Below are 21,143 nucleotides of genomic sequence, written 5' to 3'. Positions count from 1 at the left end.
TTAACCACTAACCTCTCCAGCCTGATTCTGCCCCTTTAAAGAGGTCCACATCCATACCAATCCATTTGTGAAACTCAAGCAGGCACAATGACCTGGAGAACCTGCTGTCTCAACTTGCAAAGCCACCAAATAAGTATATACACAGAGTCAGAAAATTATTTTAATAGTTACAAAACATTTTTACAGAATCAGTATAAAATAGCAATTGATTATTTTATAATTATGAGAATTAGATTTGAGGTCCTGGCTAAAAGGGGCTGAAGTCAACCAAAGGCCTTGGCCTTCTGGCTCGAAGACCATCCTCGGGAGCCTGCCCTGCTGACATCTGTCATGCTTAGTTGATGAGATGACCAGGTCTTTAAAAACAAAAAACAAACAGAAAAACTCTCTACTCATTCTTTGGAGGCTTGAAGTGAATTCGGCAGCGTTCATTAAACACCTACGATGTTCAAACAGAAAGAGAAGTCATCCAGTCATCCTGTATAAAGCAGGATGTAAATCCAGATCACAGGTTAGGAGGATGTTCCCATCTCATCTAGGTCAATAGGCTCAGGAAACAGTAAGTTTCTTTAGCACACCAAATTAAGCATGATGACTAGACAATTTCAACGGCCATTTGCTGGCTGGACCTGTCTTCTGCTAAATTATGTGAGTTTATGTATTTCTTGTTTTGTTCACCTTGCTTCCTAAAATCTGAAACAACGAAAGTGTTAAGAGAATGCCCATGACTAAATGGGGCTATGCTACATAAAAATCTTGGTAGAGCCACTCATGGGAGTAAAAGGTTTAAAAATCGTAAGTTGTTAACATTCTTACATGGAAAGATTTCTGATGTGTGTTAAGAAAAACACATACAGAATACTTCTGTTGTCAGCAAAGGAGACACACTCAATATAAGAGAAGACATAAGCATCTGTAAGTATGTCCCCCTCCATGTGGAAGACCTCAGAGCACGAAGCAGGTGTTCACTGTACACCCTTTTGTCTTTATTTGCTTGTGTTTTGTTTTTTTTCAAGACAAGGTTTCTCTGTGTAACCCTGGCTGTCCTCGAACTCACAGAGATTTGCTTCCCTCTGCCTCCCAAGTGCTGGGATTAAAGGTGTGAGCCACCACCTGGCCACTGTAATACCTTTATTAAACACCCTTTAATAACTGTGTTTGTTTTGAATTTGGTTTTTGAAACAAGGTCTTGCTTTGTAGTCAATATTGGTCTTGAACTTACTATGTATCTCGATCTGGCCTCAAACTCACAATCCTGCTTCAGTCTCCCAAGTGCTGGAGTTACAGGCCATCATGCCTGGCTAAATTTTGATTTTTTTTTGGTGGGCTAATGATACACAGAAGAATATTCTCTCTTGATACTTAAGTATAGTCCAAGTTCCCAAGTTGAGTGTCTTGGGAACACTTAGGTTTACTGGGAATGTAATCCCATCATATTGAGGAACACTTGGGATATCAAATACAAAATTGTTCACTCCCTCTACCATCTACCACACTTTCCACGCACCGAAATCCTCTGGACTGGCTCTTTAAAGCCAGATATTCACCAGACTTCTCTCCCATCATAGTCCCAGAATAACTTATGACTTTTTCAGAGAAGGTATGCATAGACAAACATTGCCAAAAATCTTCCAAGCAGCATAGCCCTATGCTGATGCAAGGACAAGTACAGGCTACATTTTGGCAAGGAAGACAGGATAAAGAAATGCCATAAAGCAGCTAATTTATAGTCCATAATTTATTCATGCCTTCACATGCTGTATATTTTTAAAAGGTGAATGTAATTATGTAATGACACAGGAAATACACTGGCTACAAGTAGGTAGATGATGATTTCACTTATGACTTTTAAAATCAGTTAACAAGTCTGAACATGCATTAAAAAAAAGCTGGACGGTTATATACCAAGATGCCAAAACATCACCTCTGCTTAATGATTAATTTTTGTGTGTGTGAAAATTTTGAAACAAAACTATTTCTACAACAAAACTCCTGAAGAGATAAACAGTTACTAAATGTCAGAAGTTGGTCAGTGCCCAGCAGCTGGTCTCTAAGGTCAGAGAGATCCAGCTAGAGTGTGGTGGAGCTCACTTGGCCTATTCTTTCCTTCTCCGGAACTTATTTATCTGAGTGTTTCCTCTCCACTAATGTTCCCTGTGTAATTACATTTATGAGACTCAATGAATATTAACTAACACAATTGCAGAATAATGCTAGCAACTCTGGTTTTGGAAAAGTAACTGCACAAAAAGGCTAATTGTAACAAATAACTTCTTTGAAAGTTCTCAGCTAACTACAATTAAAAACTCTGAATATATCTATGCCATAGTGTTGGGGATCCACAGAATGTATGCAATCCGTTCTGTAGTAGGTCACAGAATCCTGTCTGTCCGTAAGCTGTAGTGCTTCCACCCAGAAGTTAACAGCACTCATCACCCTCAGTGTGCCGGGGTTCTCTGTCTACACTTCCTGCCCCTCCCCTGGTTGTCCCTTGCTGGTTCAGTTTCTCTACAAGAACCAACATTATTTCCTACCTTCCAGCTCCTGTCATTTACCACTTCTTCGACATTTAGTTCTGACTGCATCCATTTCAACTGTAAGAAAAGAAAAAACAGAAATTCTGAACTGTAAAGATTAAAACTATAACCCAGTGCTGGGGAATGGGGGTGGGGTGGAGACAGGCAGACCCTGGGGAACGCTGGCCAGCCAATCTAGCTAAAACTGCAAGCTCCCAGCTCAGTAAGAGACCCTGCCTTAAAAAACAAGGTGGAGAAGTGACTGAGGAATACATCAACCTCTGGCCTCACACACACCAGCCCAGGCGACCATACCCACACACATCACATCCATCACACCCAATATGAAGATAAAATAACATTTAGAAGAGCATGTGTAATAAACATTATATTCGTAAACTGTCCCTTTTGTTTGAGCTCTCTGAGACACTGGTCCTGGAAGCACTGCCCCTCCACAATTCAGACCCCAGCATGTCTATCTCAAGCTATCCATCCTCCAAGGCCCCTTGTCTAGGAATGGGCTGGCTGCTCCAACTCTTACAGGGAGAGACAGAACAGCAAAGCAGCCCAAGAGTGAAAAGTTTCCCTGAAAACCACCGAAAGGAAACCATTTCTAATGGACCACCACTGCTTATCTCGGGACAGAAAAGTGCATGCACTGGGAAGTGGGGAGCTCGGCCGGCCGGACGGCCGTGGAGAGAAAGCTCCCCGGGAACTTCAGCAGCCGACTGCCTCCACTTCCTCAGGGAGCTCCTGCTGGGCTGTGAGGGCCCAGCTGGTGAGGTTATCTCCACCTGTTACAATCTCTTAATTGTACTTGGAAGTGTCACGGGGACACTCTGCTCTGCCTGGGACTCCTAATGGGAACTCCAGCTGACTGCCTCAAAGGGGCTTCCCCGGCTGATTCCTGCTAGATACCTGGAGCTCCCAATCTGACGGTGTCACATACGGGATGATGGAGAAGTGAGGATGCACTCAGAAACCTGGCCTCCTATTGTCCACTGCCACATCAAGGACAAGAAACATCTTCTGCACCCACCACTGCGGTTACAAGGCTAGCACATGAGCAAGCTTCCCGGCTCTGTTCTGCCCTCTCTTGTCTACAAAGAGTGCTGACTGCTGAAGGTACAGACATCTCTGCAGGTGCTTGTGGGGATGGAAAACTTCTAATTCCCAAGTTCCGTATGACTCCCACCCCTGGAGTGGGTACTATAAAGTCCAGGAAGTTAAGAAGTTTGCCTAAGATGAGCAACAGAAAGAAAAAGAAAAAAAAAAAAAACAGAAATTTGATACCAATAGGGTACAGATAATCTTAATTTGCCACATTGTGCCACATATATAATTTGGATTCAGCTCTTATTTAAAGAAGAAACAGTAAGTAGGTCAGAAAAATGTTAAGGAGGTGGTAAATCTGAGGGAACTTTTGGTAAGAAAAGTTACAAAGAAAAAACTTTTTTTTGTTCTATTACTATAAAAACTCCATGAGCCAGGAGGTGGTGGCACACGCCTTTAATTCCAGCACTCAGGAGGCAGAGCCAGGAGGTAAGTTTGAGGCCAGCCTGGTCTACAGAGCGAGATCCAGAACAGGCACCAAAACTACACAGAGAAACCCTGTCTCAACCCCCCCCCCCCCCAAAAACCCTCCATGAAATTGCTTCCATGTTGGAATATGAAACCTGGGATGATCTAGCTCCAAGTTTCCCAGGCTATGGGCACTCATATTTAGCTCCAGAATAAACTAGCTCATATTTGAAAAGGGGGATGGGATGAGGATGAGATTGTTTTAGATAAAAAGGATTTTATACAGTAAAAGAAAATGACTGGAATTTTCCTAAATGGAAAATATAAAAACAGGAACCCTAACATATAAAAGGCTTGAGTAGGTTGTACAAAGTTTGTGGAGGATGAGTCTTAAAGATGGTATGTTTGATAATTAAAGGTTATTAAATCCTAACCACTCACTAGCTTGTGACTTTAGAGATACCAGTTGGTGTCCCTCATCCTCAGCGAGTGAGGAAGAGCCGGCACATCTGAAGGCCTCTCTTTCAGAGCCCATAACCACACAGGAAGATACACAGCCGCATGCCCCCACCCTCGGCAGCACTACTCACAGGTGCCCTACTGGCTGGGAAGCGGACCTTACATGTATTCCCCATCGCTTCCAATGCCCCTCCCTGCAGTCCTTGTGGCCACGCCTTCCAGGCACTGAGGGCAAAGGGGCAGATGTGAGAGCTGAGCAAACAGACACAGTCACTCCTGAATACTAGGGCTTAGCTGAACTTTGTACTTCCACTCTGATTTATATGACTTAGCGTCCTGCCCCACATGCCCTGTCAACATCTTTAACAAAATCCAGGATGTAAGGGTGATATGGCTACTGCATGTTCACACCACTCCTGGCCAGGCAGGACCCACTGGGCTATGTGGATGGCTCAGCGTGTCCCTTTCCTCCTTCACTAGTTAAGCTAATGAATTAGTTGGGAAGGATGACCTTTCCTGATAGTGGAGGACAGGTTTGCAGTCATGCTCTCAAGAAATAGAAATCTCAAAGCGACTTAGACCCTGACCAATTTTATAAAATAACATACAAATAATCCTGACTATCAAGGGGGTGAGACAAGAGCTATTTTAACAAGTTCACCATCTGGAGATACCAATCGCTGCCCGATGAAAAAGCAAGTATGGAACAGAAACCTAAACCGTATTCATGGACCAAGAGAGACACAAACACAGGTTGAGGCTGTCTCCAGGGAAACACTGAATTAGCAGAATAACTGAGAAAGCACAGCAGCCTGGCCTACTCACTGTGTGCCCCCATGCAGCTGGTTACATCTGCTAAACAAACGCCAACCAAGTTCTACAACTACTTAAAAAAAAGCACGTTCCACATCGCCTTTTCAGTCACCTGACCCACGAGAACGATAAGCTGCCCACTGTGCTCTCTTAAGTAGACGACTGTATTGACAATTGTGCAGTGGTCATGTAAGAGAAGTCCCTGTTATTGAGAAATAGCCAATGGGGCCAGTGAGATGGCCAAATGGGCAGAGGTGCTTGCTGCCAAGTCTGATGACCTGAGTTCAATCCCAGGCACTCAAATGCCGGAAGGAAAGAACCACCTCTCCAAGTGGTCCTCTGAGGGTACACACACACAAGTAATAACTGAAAACAAGAAACAGCATATCTAACAAGTGCTCGGAATCCTCCAAAGGAGAGTATGCACGTGCACACAGGTGAGCGGGAGGGAAGGTGAAGACTGTAAAGCTGTCACCAGCAAGGGAACGTGGTGAACATTCTGCACAGGAGCTCTTCACACTACTTTGCAACCTTTCTCTTAAGTCTGGAACTACATAAAATTACAATGATACCTAAAACTCCCTCTAAAAAAGGATGGCAATGTATTTCATGTAATAACTATAGTCCGCTCTCTGTATAATCTATGAATTCAAGTAATTGGGGGTCAAAAATATTTTGGGGGAGAATTACATATGTAGCAAACATGAATACTCTGTATTAGCTGCTGTCAGCAATCTGTGAATGACTTAAAACACAAGGGAGGGTGAAGGGAGGAAGTTAATGCAAACACTAAGCCACTTTACACATGGGACTCGCGAATCTGTGGACTTTGATCTCCCTGGTGGGCAGAGGATGGGTCCTGGAACTGACTCCCAGAACACCAAAGCACAACTGTTTTCTTGATAAGCCACAAACGAGGGCTACAGAGCAATGATTCGGCCTCATTAACTGTACTATATGGGGAAAAGCTTCCTTTCACATATTCCCTGAGTGAGCACTTGACTTTTAAAATTACACTTGTTTATTATTTATTAATTCATTCATTCATTTATTTACTGTGTGGGGTGTGTTTGTGTGTCTGTCTGTCTGTCCACAGTGAGCAGGTCTAGCGGTCAGAGGACAATTTATGGGAATTAGTTCTCATCTTCCACCATGTGGGTTCCAGAGATCAAACTCAGGTCTTCGGGTTTGGCAGCAGGCATCCTTATCTGCTACTTAGCTGGACCAAAACATGTTCTGAAGTAAAACCTCTGCAGGGATGCTGTTAAGTGTAGAAAGGTAATCTAGAAAGGGCCAAAACCCTCGCTGTCTACAGAGTGGGGTGGACATCACACTGAGGTGTTCACTATATTCAACTAGCACTGTGTTTGTATGGCTCAAGAGGGCAATAGCTAGAACTTAAGGAATCTGTATTCTAGTTCAGCAGACTCTTACAGAATGAAAGAGGTAAATATTTTCAAATTCAAATTCATGAAGAAATGTTTCAAGTAAGCAGGCACAGATGTTTTTCACAGAGCTTCTGATATGGGGTTGGTCAGCATTGATGTTTTGTCTTTAACACTGGAAAACATCACAGGAATAGAAATAAAATACAATTCCATGTTAATTTTCCCCTAGCTGCTGTACTGCATCTGTTTATAAAGTATGCATTACAACATCTAAGTGTGATGTGAAGCCCACCTGAAAACAAGCCATTACTCTTCTGGCCATCTCTCCTGTACATGTGTGCATTCGTGTGTGTGTGTGTGTGTGTGTGTGTGTGTGTTGTAGGTGTGTGTGAACACAAGTGTTCACATTCGAGTGGAGGACTGAAGTTTATGACATGTGTCCTTTCTAGACAACACTGAGGCAGGGTCTCTGGATGAACCTGGTTCGAGTCAATTCTGGCTAGTCTAGCTAGCCAACTTGCCCAGGGGCCTCCTGCCCACCTCTGGAGGGCTGTGATTACAGGTGGCTGATACGCCACCCAGGTTCTTTTGTGGTGGTTTAATTTGTTTGATGTATATGGGTATTCTGTCTGCATATTTGTATACCATGTACATGCCTGGTGCCCGCAGACACCAGTAAGGGAGATCAGATCTTCTAGAACCGAAATTAAAGACAGTTGTGAGCCTATGTGGGTGCTAGGAATCGACCTTGGGTCCTCTGGAAGAGTAGCCAGTGTTCTTAAGCACTAAGCCATCTCTCCAGGCCCTTATCACCCAATTTTTTACAGAGGTTGTCAAGATTCAAACCCCGGTTCTCATATTTGCAAAGCAAATAATTTATCCACTGATCCATTCTCCCAATCCTGTCCTGGTCATTTTTAAAAGTAATAACCATAACTTACTTGAAATTTTGCATATTAAAACTCTATTTTGAAGGCTATGTTTGGGAAATCTTTGCCTTCAACACAAAAAGTCTGCTCAACTTACCTTTGTCTGTTCTTTTCTAAGTTGCTTTAATAACGTTAAGTCATCCAGGTTCTTTTCTCTCTCTTCTCGGAGATGTTTTACTACTGCTGAGGTTTGGGCTATACAGTTCTTTATAACTCTGTCCCTACTGACATGAGCTGCCATCAACTAAAAGAACAAAAGGATGAAAAGAGGGAAAGAAATTACATTAACTTGTTACATTTTAGTATTAGAAAAAAAAATCAAGACTTCAGAAGTGTTTTAAATTGAAACTCTAGAAGAGAACACGTTGGATTGGCTAAATCACTTAACAGCAGGTTAAGAGGGAAAGCCTGGGAAGGCACAGAGGATGAGGCCAGGCTGTCTCCTTCCACAATCCAGGCCAGGACTCCCGCTCCTCCTTCCTGAGTGCCCAGCTGGGCTTCCCTGCCGCCTCCTGCCCCTGCCTCCTGCCCCTGTCCTTGCTCTCCTGGCCACTCCCTGACTGTGCTCCTGGACCCTACATCCACTCTCCCCAGCACTTTCTGCTAGTCTCTCCTTTCTGTCTTTTGTGGTTGTTTTCAGTCTCATGTTGCTAACAAGGGGAAGAGGCTGTGCACTAAGTGATGTGGAGAATATCTTAGTTACAGCAAAGAAACATAAAGAATGTTATTTGACTATGCCATCAAAGGTCTTCTCAAAAATTTAAAGTACTGATAAAGAAAACCAGAGGCACACATTAGTGGTTGCATCAGTTTTGTGTGTTGATTGCAAGGAGAACTGACAGAATGATTCTAATAAGCCCTTCTTAGAGTAACCATCCAGTAAACAGCCTTTCTCCATCTGTCTTGGATAGCAATGTGTAACGGTCACGGTTCAAGGTCCTCTTATACTCACACCTGTGGAATTATCTAATTTTTACTATGAGGAGCCTTTCGAGGTTAGAGTTTCTAAATTCATGCTTTGTATGAGCTCCTATATCCTTTCCTATAAAGAAGGGTCACCATTAGGGAACGAAAATGTTTTCTTTAGTCACAAAAGCTGGACTAGGAGCTAATGTAAGTCAGGGAGACTACGAGCAGCAACTTGGATGTTCCAGACTCCTCGAAAGAGACAACACTCAACAAAAGCTCTTAGTGGCTCTTATTGGCTGGGCACTCTGCAGGCCTCCATCTCCAGAGCAACGTTATTTAAAATCAAATAATGACCAATAATAATGACTTTGGCAAGCATATTAAAATACATAGACCAGCGCTTTCTTGGTTCACTAATCTTCTACAACTCTATGAAACTGAGGCAAAAGGAAGTTATTCAAAATGTTCAGTCACCACCCTAGGAAGCAGCAGATGTGAGGTTAGATCTAGTCCTAGAATTCATGTTGCTAAGCATGATACTACCAATCAGTTTGCTAACAGAAGACTGTAAATGGGAAGAACTGAACAGTAGGGAATCATACAGGTAGCAGGAAGGAGGAGAGCATCCTAGACTGATCACATATTTCTAGTTCTTTAGTCAGAGACACCAAAACATGAGGGAATTGTCAAACATCTCATGGTTCGTTAGGACTTTGGACCCACCCTCACTCGCAGTGACTAAATCTTTATTAACCACCACATCATCCAATTTCCTAAAACCACGGTATTTACCTGATTGCTCAACAGAATGACATACTTAAAAACACCACCACAACAAAACCTAGATGCCAGTAGGTAGTGTTCTAAATTTAATTCATATGAATAAGTCTGTCCACAAAATGACTTTTTTCCACACCTGAAAAATGTACTGTAGATTTAAATAATGGCTTTCCTCTAACTAGAAATCCACACAGTAAACTTGTAGGGGAGAACATAAAAAGGCATGAGCTATTTGAACTTAACTTCCAACTTAATGGAGGGCAGCATCAAGCCACAGTACAGCTGCGCCATCACTTCCTTCTGCTTTTGCAAATTCAAAAGAAGACGCAAGCAGGTACTGAGCAACTCCACACCAGAGGCGTCAAAACATCAGGAAGGGTGATTTACTAGTCTCTGTGGCTTTCTTGGCCCTTTCTGCCACACCCTTCCATTCCTGACATAAAAAGTGTGTTTCACTCTTCCTGCCATTAGCTGCCTGGCCTCTTGGTATTCATTCATTCAAGTCCTCTCTCTCTCACTCCTGTCTTGACTGTTTCAAGGTCCTTGTGGTTATCTCATGCATACTGTCGATTTAAGCAAAAGGCCATGCATGCACAGGCCAAAACAACCCTGCTCCCACTCTTTACAACCATGTCTTCAGATTTGTACCTATGCCACACACTGTCTGGGGCTGTAGAAACCTTCAAGTGTCCACAAGAAAATTTAAAAGATGACATGAGCTCTTCACAGTTCAGATACAAGTCAATTAACTTTTTATTTTGTCTGCAAAGAAAGATATCAAAGAAACACAAAAGAGAGACTCAAAAAATACACTTACAGACTCATAAAGTTGTTTACAGGTTTGGCTGGCATCAATTTTCCCTGCAAAGGAAGCTGTTGGAACCGTAGTGTTTAATTCATGTACTATTCTGTCATCAATTGTCCTCATCACCTTGAGTAATTCCTATATATATATTTAAAATAAAAAAGAACATAATCTCAATGAAGTGTTAAGTGATGAAAATTAAATATTTAAGCAACAAGTCTTGGATTTTTTACAGCTCTTTCATATATGAGGAAAACAAGCCAAACAGAGTACAGTCGAAGTGTCTTTATCACAAGGCTAACGGGTAGGACATGGAATAGTCATTCTAACAGAGGGCTGAGTCTAGCTCTGTGGCGCAACAGTGAACCCCACTGTCTGGAATGATACCCAGCAAACCGTGTCTTCCAATTCCAGCACACAGCCAAAGAGGGTTCTCCAAGCTGGACACCACAGGCTCTCTCCCCACAACCAGGAGTGCCACTGCTCCAGTCCTGCATGGGCAGAACCAGTCAGCTCACAGACGGGAAGCAGCACACCGCCGGTCTCACCCCAAAGTTCTCTGACTTTCTAAACTACGACTGTAAATATTTTTGTGATTAAAAACAAAGCAATTTTGCTACTAGAAGAAAAAAAAATCATACTTTGGTTTCTTTAATTCATTGAACAAGTAAGAATTAGTTTTAGCTTTTCTTTAGTAACCCTGGTTCACATTTCTCAAGGCTCTACTTTCCGTGAAAAGGTCTCCAACTCACAAAAACCCAATCCAAAGAAAAATAATACCAAAAGTGATTTATTATTGCTGAGTGGCTGGGGATGCTGCTCAGTAGTACAGCACTTGCCTACCTCCCGTGAGGCCCTGAGTTTCATCCCCAGGAACCTATCATGTCCCATAAGAGAAAAGAAAAGAGAGCTCTGGGTGCCCTGCACAGCACAGACCTGCCCCACTGTGAGACGGCACTTCTCACACCTCACTAAAGGAGCCATGCTGTCTTCAGTTAACAGAAAATGGGACTGAGTTTCTAACAGTATACACTTCTCTTTTCTTTCTTTCTTTCTTTTTTTTTTGGGGGGGGGGGTTCGAGACAGGGTTTCTCTGTAGCTTTGCGCCTTTCCTGGAACTCACTCTGTAGCCCAGACTGGCCTCGAACTCACAGAGATCTGCCTGCCTCTGCTTCCCAAGTGCTGGGATTAAAGGCGTGCGCCACCACCACCCGGCTCACTTCTCTCTTTCTCTCTCTCTCTCTCTCTCTCTCTCCTTTTTTTTTTTTTAATTATTTTTATTTTTGTTTTTCTGAGACAGGGTTTCTCTGTGTAGCCCTGGCTGATGTGGAACTTGCTCTGTAGACCAGGCTGGGCTCAAACTCAAGAGATCCACCTGCCTCTGCCTCCCCAGTGCTGAAATTAAAGGCGTGCACCACCACTGCCGGGCTACACTTCTGTTTTTTTATACTCCCCACACAAAACCCATCACTTTCACTGAAAACCTGCTGAGAAAACAATTACACTAAACCACAAACACACTTCTTTGTGAACACTTCCAAGTTAGCATTTAACCTTGACATGTACTAGAGGAGACTTCACCAGACCATCGTCTCCTTCAACATACCACCCCTTCCTTTCCTTTGTCAAATTAAACCCCTGACTGAAGCCAACACGTGCATTTTTTTCCTCTCATGTATTAAAAACTTCCCTTATCATTAGTGTTACCATCTGTCAAGCCTCAGGATGCCCACAGATCTAGAAATGAGCTCAAGCTGGACTATAGAAGGATTTCTGGCAGTTAAAAAGACAGCACTCCTCAGGAACTTGTGAAATTGGTTCCCATCTGCCAAAGGAGTCATTTCTCTTGCCTCTGGCAGAAGGGACATGGTCGCAGAGCCCGCCAGCCTTCAGGCTCCCTCAGTGTGCTTGTTTCACATTTCCAAGTCCACACTAGCCTCCTGGCCCTTCCTTCCTCCCAGCTACTCATCTTCCTCTCTCTCTCCCATTCCCTAACTCTTGTTACGGTCTCTCACACTCTGTCTCTGTCACTCTCTGCCCCCCATTCCTGGTCATAACCAGTTTTCTTTTTTTCTTTTTTTCTCTCTTATTCACAGTAAGATCCTTCCCCTTAACCTTACCAAGTGGCCATTTCAGTGATTCTTTACTGTGCCCCCTCACATACACCTTCCTTTTAGAAAAAATATTTAATTACCCATTAGTAATTAACCACTAATTAGCCATTAGTAAGTTAACCATTAGTAATATGTTAATAGGTTTATTATTTTTATACACTCGTGAATATTTTATGAAATTGCGATACTATGTAACATTTTTTAAAATGACATATTGTGAACATTTTGCCTTGTTACTAAAAATGCCGTGAAGAATCCACACCACCCCAGTCCTAGGAATCAAACCCCAGTCCTCATGCATGCTGGGCAAGTGCTCCATCACTTCCAGGTTCCTGGAAGACATTTTTAATAATTCTATAAATACTCTGTCTGTGAAGGAGTCAAGGGTGTGGCCAATTATAACCATTTTGTCCATTTAATCAGAGCATGTAATCTAAATTATGTCCTACCACTAATTCACCTTAAACGGCTGAATACGTTAATAGCCTGCTCATGATCTCAATACAGAAACAAAACAGCTTTCACAATATTCATAACATAGACTAATAAGTCACAGGCAAGGACTTGTGAGAAAGCCCAACAGACAAGGGCACTTGCTGGCAAGCCTGATGACCTAAGTTCAATCCCCAGACCACATGCTGGAAGGAGAAAACCAACTCCCACAGCTTGTCCTCTGACCTCCACTCACGTGAATACCATTGCACAAGCATTCCCTTCCCCAAATAAATAAAACAAACAAGGAAAACAAGGAAAACGCCACAGGCAAATAGCACAAAGTTCATTACTTTGTCTCCTTTTCCTGTGTCTACTTTTGTTGATAGTGTTCTCTGCAAACCATAATTCTTAGGGGACAATCTCAACATAGTCCCTGGGCAACTACCATTTTAAATAGTATGCCATATAATGTAGTAGTATAATGGTCATAAATAGTAAATTCCAAATAAATGATGAGTCAAAGAGGAAAAAAAAGCTGGGTGTGGTGACACAGGCCTGTGAACTTAGCACTCAGGAGGCTGAGACAGGAGAATCACGAGTTGGAGGCCAGCATGGGCTACATAGCAAGATCCTATCTCTAGTAGGGGAAAATGTAGCGGACCAAGCCAACCTAACCTCTTTCTACATGACCTCCTTTTCCATATCCCGCTCTAACAATCTCCTTCAACTTCCTTTTCCTCTGCACACAGTGAACTTATCTTCCGAGGCCGAGCTTCAATTGCACTTTTTGGATAGTTTTCCTGGGCCAGGAACGTTCTCAGCAACTTTCTCTTTGAACTGTACAGCAGTGACAGTACCAGAGTTCATCCTTCTACTAACTCACACTGTATTGGGTTGCTGACAGAGAAGTACTGTGGGAAAGAGAGAGCCAATCTCATGGAACGAAATATGATTAAGTTGGGGCTCAGAGCTATTTTGGGTAGGGAGATGAAGAAATGCCTCTCTCATGTTCTCTCTCATGTGTAGATTCTAGCTTCAAATCTTACACCAGCATGTTTAACCGGGGTGCCTGCAGAGGACAGAGAGCTGGAAAGGGGACATCAGAGAGAAGGAGGTGGGACAGTAGGGCACAAGGGATATGAGAGTCGAGGGGAGAAGACTGGGGTTCAAGGAAGAGCAGGATGGAAGGCAGGCAGAGAAGACAGGCTAAAGGGAAGTGTTAACCCAAACTAAGACTTAGGAAAAATCCCTATTGCAAGCTACTTTATAAGTTATTTAAACATATAATTTGTTTTTTAAAAGTTTAAAGGAGCCGGGCAGTGGTGGCGCATGCCTTTAATCCCAGCACTCGGGAGGCAGAGGCAGGAGGATCTCTGTGAGTTCGAAGCCAGCCTTTTCTAGAGTGAGTTCCAAGACAGCCAAGGCTATACAGAGAAACCCTGTCTCGGGGAAAAAAAGTTTAAAGGAGGTACCCTGCACGGGTGGGTAGATAATGGTCTTCCCAGAAGCCACAGATTGTATAAAAATCCCAATGCCAACTGTAGGATACCTCCTATAAGCAGTGAGGCCCTAAAGGTCCCCAAAATAATACAAGTTATTATCATTACTCTTGGCTGCCCAGCAGACTACATGGTAAGATCCAATTGCTGAAGACACCATACACCTTGGTTGTAGGACATAAAGACACCAAGATGGGACTATGTACAAAGCATCCTCCCTGTTGGCTAGCTTTCACAGTGCCAAAAGGTGCTATGAAGGCTCCTAGGGAAGAAGTCATGAACAACCTTGCCTAGCTGTGGGCCTCATAAATTACAATAACAACTTGCCAGGCAAGGCATAACCAACTGTTTCCTGATTGGATTCGAGACTGCTCCGTAGAATTCATACCGGGTACTGTAACCTTGGTTAAGAAACCATGGCTAAAGAGGTCATAGCCCCTAAAAGGGAGCCTACTACTGTTGTTTTTGCTAAATGAACATGTTGTTAAGATGTCTTTTAAACACTTAGGTTTATACTCATAGACTAGTGCTGTTCTGTCTTCATCAGAGAAGTTTCTTTTTGCAGTGGGTGGAAGTTAATGCACAGACTCCTAATTGGTCAAAGTCCTGACATTAGGTGACTACTGGCTACTTGGTCCTAAAACCTGTACCACTCACTCCAAGGCTCAGACACCACAGAGAAGATGTCAGAAGAATGTAAAAGCCCAAGGATGGAGAAGAGCACTGCAAGACAGTGTCTCCTCGACATCATCAAGGCAGAAAAGATCAAGAAAGAGAAGGATGAGGAGGAGAAACAGGATGATGATGAGTAGGTGAATTCTAACAGTTTTTTTCTTGTCTACAAAGCATTTAACCCCCTGTACACAACTCATCCCTTTGAAATAAAAACTGAAATGTAAGGATGTGTAAGATTTGTTTTTAGAGTTAGAGAGGTGGCTCAGTGGTTAAGAGCATTAGCTGCTCTTCCAGAGGACCCAGGTTCAATTCCTAGCACCCATATGGTGGTTCACAACCATCCGTAACTCTAGGGGAATCTCACTCTCTCTTCTAGACTCTGAGGGCACTAGGCAAATGTAAGTAGTACACAGACACAAATGCACGCAAAACACATAAATAAATATTTTTAAAGATTTGTTTTTAAACCGTACAATGTAATGTTTCTGTACAATTAACAAAATACCAAATATGTCTTTAGGTAACCCTGTCCTGGTGGTATTTTTAATAACCACTAATCTTGCCTGGTACAGTATGGGGGTTATAAACTGGGATGGAAATTTATAGCAGGTTTAATATCATTAAGAGCTCAAGAACTACAGGAATGCCCCTCATGATAGCCCACTTAAAACAGAATGTTGAATGCATGAGAAAATACAGTGAAAGCTGAGACTCACTACTGGAGGGTATGTTGCAGGATTTTAATATTTCCTGAGAAGCACAGAAAATGAGTGAAATGCTCTAAGAATGGTGGGACTATATGACCAGATTTGTGTTCTGAAAGGACTGCCTAGAGAGTGGACTGGACACTAGCACAGATGTAAGGAGACTGGCTGGAAGGGTGACACAGCAATCCAGGCAAAAGATTATGCAGCTTAACATTTGCTGAGCTTTTATTGATGCTGAACTTTAACCACTTTTGCGTTTGAATACCGGCTATAACTTAATCACGATAAACAAAGCCTCCCAATAAAACAATGTGGACATACTATTCACGCCTTTACACAACAACTTTTGTCTGTATTAATTAGGTAATTTGTCTGCATTAATTGGGTAATGAATCTACCTCTTTAAAAATGTATTAGTGTAGGGGGGTGCATATATGCCATGGTGAGCATGTAGTCAGAAGACGGCTTTGTGGATTTGGTTCTCTCCATGTTTATACAGGTTCTGGGAATCAACTCAGGTATAGCAAGGCTCATGTGGCAAGCACTTTACCTGCTGAAGTATCTTGTTAGCCCTGAACCCACCCACTACTTCTGCAATCTTATCAACAGAATCTACAAATGAGGGCTGCCAAGTAGACTATCTTCCTCCTTTCTTGTGTTCTAGTGGATTACCAACCTATGATCTAAAGTCAGGCTTTTGATACAGCAGACACTAGCATGTGAGGTTATTTAAACTGAAATTTGTAATTTAAAACCTTCAGTTATGGGGGCTGGAGAGGTGGCTCAGTGGTTCAGAGCATTGACTACTCTTCCAGAGAACTTAGGTTCATCCCCAGCATTCACATGGGAACTAACAATTGTCTTTAATTCCAGTTCCAAGGGGACCCGATGCCCTCTACATGCTAGCAAAATGCCCATACAGATAAAATATAAATAATTCTTAAAACCTTCAATTACAGCAGCATATTAACAAGCTGAAGAGCTACATGTTAGCACCAATACTACATGTAGACAGCACAAATGGAGAACATCTCTACCATCACAGGGAGCTTAAGTGCACAGAGCCAAGCAGGTGAAGGTGCAAGTTACACAAGTCTGACAACCTGAGTTCAATTCTGGAACCCACATAAAGGTGGGAGGAGAGAACCAACTCCACAAACTCTCCTCGGACTTCCACATGTGCATGACCTGTACGCTCCCACCATGCACACATTCACACAATAATAGTTTAAAAAAGAAATAAAAAATACAACGATAATATCTGAACTGATGACACACTTGTTCCAGGATTGAGAATTTTAAGTTATTATTAAATTTCATAGATTACGAAAAAGGAGAAAGAATAAGAAAAGACTATAAACATCTCACCAGGGCCATTTCCTTCCAGTGGAAGAAGCATTAAAGCCCTTATGTCACGGGGTTTAAAGTCAACCCAAATCTATTATGTGCACCCGAACAAATATTCCTAATAGAAAGAAAACACTCTGAAAAGGAACAGTGAGTTGATTCTGTCCAAGCGATGTATGACCTGGGTCTCAGCTGGAGAGAAAGGAAGGTACTTCAAAGTGACAGGGGTGGGCAGGAAGCACGGAATTGACAAGGACATGTGTTCAGGAACAAGTCAGGCCTAAGGAACGAGGCAGAGGGTTCAAATACACGACACACATGGAAAGGGGGTTGGGAGAGAGAAGCATCTGGGGATAAAAGCACAAGGCAAAGATTCTGTCTAGAGAGACTTTAGGATCAGGTTCTTGAAAGGACTGACACACGTTTAGATCTTGCACATAGCTTAGATTCTAAACTCAGAAGAGAAGGACACAAAAGTTACTCATGAAAGGAGACATCCCAAAGCCACAAAAATGACGAATCCCACAGCCTCTGCCTCCAAATTGCTAGGATTAAAGTTGTGAGCCACCACGCCCAGTACAAAAGTATATCAGATGTCATCATGTACAGAGTGTAATACTTGACAATGGTTATAAGTGACTGTTACTGGTCTGTGTACTTATGGGGCTATACTTTCCATCATTAGAGTATTCTCTTTCTGCTTACACAGCTTCACAGACCTGTCTACTGCATCCCAGTTGTATCAAGAAGCCATGACAAGGACTGACTTAAACCTATAAAAGGTTTAATTATGTTCATATATGTGCAACATAAAGTCACCTGTAACACACTTCTCAGAATATATCCCCATTGTTAAGCAGTACATGACTGTACAGGAAATGTACCGCACACTATTACCTCTGCCTAGAAGATTCAACCAGTATTACCTAAGGCCCAACTCAATTGTGACCTCTTGAGTTCTTTCTTTATGAGCTCTTAGGCATTTTATTCATAGCTCCAGTGTCTTCTACAGGTTTGAATCCTCACTTAAAGCTCCTCATGTCATACTCTGTCCACCATGGTATCTCCTAAAGCTTGGTAGCTGGTAGATATCTGGGTGTGGCTAAATTGGGTATCTTGGAGTGAATGCTAAAGCCCTAAGTCCTTGTAGACAGAGCTTTTAGAAATGAAAGTTAGGCCGGGCGGTGGTTGCATGCCCTTAATCCCAGCACTCGGGAGGCAGAGGCAGGCAGATCTCTGTGAGTTCAAGGCCAGCCTGGTCTCAAAAGGGAGTTCTGGGAAAGGCGCAAAGCTACACAGAGAAACCCTGTCTCGAAAAACCAAAAAAAAAAAAAAAAAAAAAAAAAAAAAAAAAGAAATGAAAGTTAAATGGAGGTCACAACCAGGTACACATCTATAATGTCAGCTACTTGAGAGACTGAGGCAGGATTTCTTGAGCCAAGGTTATTGGGGCCAGCCTCTATAACATAGTGAGATTTTGTCAAATATATACACATACATACACAGATACATACATAAGTGGAGGTCAACAGGGCAGGAACCCTAATTTGCCATAACTGGGGTCCTTATTAGAAAAGGAAGAGACATTAGTGACCCTGCTCCAACTGCACAGACAGAGAAACGGTGTGAAGGCATGGAGAGAAAACAGCCATCTGCAAGCCAGGAAGAGACCTCATCAGAAACTAAACCCAACTCCAATCTCCCAAAACTTCGGGAAACTACAGTTCTGTTGTTTAAGCCACTTAGTCTGTAGTATTTAGTTATGGCAGTTCGAGTAGACTAAAAAAAGTATCCAATAAATTTTCAAATGTATGTTATTAAAATGAGATTTGAAGCATTCAATTTTAAATTTTCTTTTTTGGATTCTATTTCACTTTGGAGATAGGGTATTTTCTGGAAGTGCTACAATGCAGTGTGTGTTGGGGGGGAGATACAAAAAGTTAAAACTCTTTAAAAATCTTTTAAGCTTAAAACACACGGCTGTGTGAAAACAAAACCAAAATAAACTAATAGTTGGAACTGGACAGAAAGGCACAGGGATTGCCCAGGAAAGCCCATCAGAAAACTTTTCCATTTCGATGTTGATAGAAGTTTGCCTTACAAGTATATGTCAGCGTCAAACTATGACAAGTATTTGTAAATACCTGTTGACTACATCATATGCAAAATATAGCCCTCCAAATTAGTAAGCAAACACTGAACTCCAGATAATGATATGCATGCAGCATATTTAAAAGTACTCAATTTTTGCAACTGACTTTGAAACTCCTCAAATTAAAAGGTAAACTAAGTGGATTGAGAGGTGAATAAATAGATATACAGTCAGAGATAGAGAGGTTAAGAACACTGACTGCTCTTCCAGAGGACCTAGGTTCAATTCCCAGGACCCACATGGCAGCTAATAACTGTCTATAACTCCAAGATCTGACAACCTCACACAGACATACATGCAGGCAAAACACCAGTGCGCATAAAATAAAAACACAGTCAGGGCAGAAAATAGCAAATCACTGCCTACAGAAATTAGACAGTGGGTACAGGAGCATTCACAGTACAATTCTTTCAACACCTCATAATTATGGGGTAAAATCCTACCTAATATTTACAATAAAAACAAAACAAACAAACAAAAAACCTTAAGTTTCAGTTTCTTTCCTCTGGTATTCAGTGCAGGGCTTTCCATAGTTAGGAGACTTACAAAATGATCTAACAGCTCTTAAGAATGTAAACTCTGATTAACAATTTGAGAATTCCAGTCAACCATGTCTTACAATTTTACCAAATTCATCTAGAATTAAAAGCTATCCTAACGTTTTACATTATTATAGCATCTTCATGGATGTTCTGGTCCTATCGGCGAAGAAGTGCAAAAAAATAATGCTTATTTACAAAGAGGTTTAAACACACACTAAGGCCGGTTCTGGGGAATCAGGTGTTTTGACTTTTAACTCGGATATTAATTATTAAATCTCCTGGCAAAATTGTTTGTCAAATAAATTGATTTGATGAGGTTTTCTTCAAGAATACCACTACCTACAAACTACTCAAAGTATTAAGATTACAGCTAGGTCAACGATGACATGTGAAACGAATTTTCACTCTCTTTAGCTAAAAATACACTTTTAAAGGTTGTGCTTTTTTTCTCAATTCAACTGTAATAACAGAACACGTCACCGGTAACTTCCGAATTGATCAACATCCAGATCATTATTCTTGAATTCTTGGGTGAGTATTAAGTTCTGGACCTTTGACATTTTTAGTACAAAAAGATACATTTTTCCCCTTAAATGTCAGGATCAAGAAGGTAACAGCACAGACCTGATATTAGAATTAACCCTCCCTCCAAGCTTCCAAATAATCTGCCTCACCAAAACAGGACACCATGCCAAATATGTTGTTTTATCAGCTATACAAGGCCTCTTTCACTTCTTCCTCTCCCACAAAAGCTCAACTTAGAAGTGGGAGAGGATTGGCAGAAGCTGGGAACTAAGTTCAGGGAAGTGCTGAACTGTTCCAATCCCTACCCACAGCTTCCGAGCTCGGCTTTACCACTCCGGAGTGAGCCGGAGGACCTCAGGCACCTCCCTGCCCGGAGCAGCTTCGCTTTCCAAGGCCACCCCTAGCCCCCATGACCTCCAGAGGTGCCCCTGAAAGAAAAAAAAAAAAAGCTCGGAGCCGCCTGATTTCCCCACAATTTGCCTAGACTCCCTCCCAGGCCAAAGCCCGAATTAGGATCTGGGGACAAAAGGCCGGACAAGCTCGCCACGTGAGGAAAAAACCTCATCACCTGGAACTCGGCGAACTCTTCACAGTTCACACCGCCACTGGGCGCCGCCATATTGGACGACCGCGAGGCCCCCGCAGCTGGCCAATCACCGCGGCGCAGAGGTGTCCGCGGTGCTGCCTGACAGCAAGTCGTGCGAGCCTGGTAGCTGAGAGCGGGGAGGGGGCTCGCCCTCCTCCAAGCCTTTCCCCTCCGTTCCTAGAGCAGAGGGGTGCTTGTGACGGAGGAACGAGAACCCCGAAGAAGCGTCGAGAAAGAAGGGCGTCTGGGACGGTGAGGGTGGGCAAGCGGTGAGAACGACTAAATGGTTGTTGTTGTTGTTGTTGTTGTTGTAAATAAGTGGAAAGCAGGCTTCCCTCGGGGACATTCCAGGAGCCAGCACGCCGTAGGGCCCTGGCCTCCGAGTCCCTCCGCGTGCGTGATTCGCTGGTACCGTCCTCAACCCCCACTCAGCACGGCACA

At 42.7% G+C, this 21,143-nt stretch overlaps 1 protein-coding gene across 1 annotated transcript; it reads right to left on the bottom strand.

Moving 5' to 3' along the window:
• Nucleotides 1–147: 147 nt before the first annotated feature.
• On the bottom strand, nt 148–20,971 carry Mix23 (mitochondrial matrix import factor 23). Its single transcript, XM_052740456.1, has 5 exons — nt 20,685–20,971; nt 10,133–10,258; nt 7,724–7,870; nt 2,535–2,594; nt 148–439 (listed from the first exon to the last, which is right to left on the bottom strand). Exons 1-5 carry the CDS (start codon nt 20,733–20,735, stop codon nt 389–391), a joined length of 435 nt encoding a protein of 144 aa, XP_052596416.1. The 5' UTR covers nt 20,736–20,971; the 3' UTR covers nt 148–388.
• Between the last annotated feature and the right edge of the window lie 172 nt (nt 20,972–21,143).

This window comes from Peromyscus californicus, unplaced genomic scaffold (genome assembly GCF_007827085.1).
Source record: "Peromyscus californicus insignis strain IS unplaced genomic scaffold, ASM782708v3 Scaffold_16__1_contigs__length_79575227, whole genome shotgun sequence".
Taxonomy (NCBI): Eukaryota; Metazoa; Chordata; class Mammalia; order Rodentia; family Cricetidae; genus Peromyscus; species Peromyscus californicus.
Note: the sequence above shows the minus strand (reverse complement) of the source record. Positions and strands in the feature narration are given on the sequence as shown.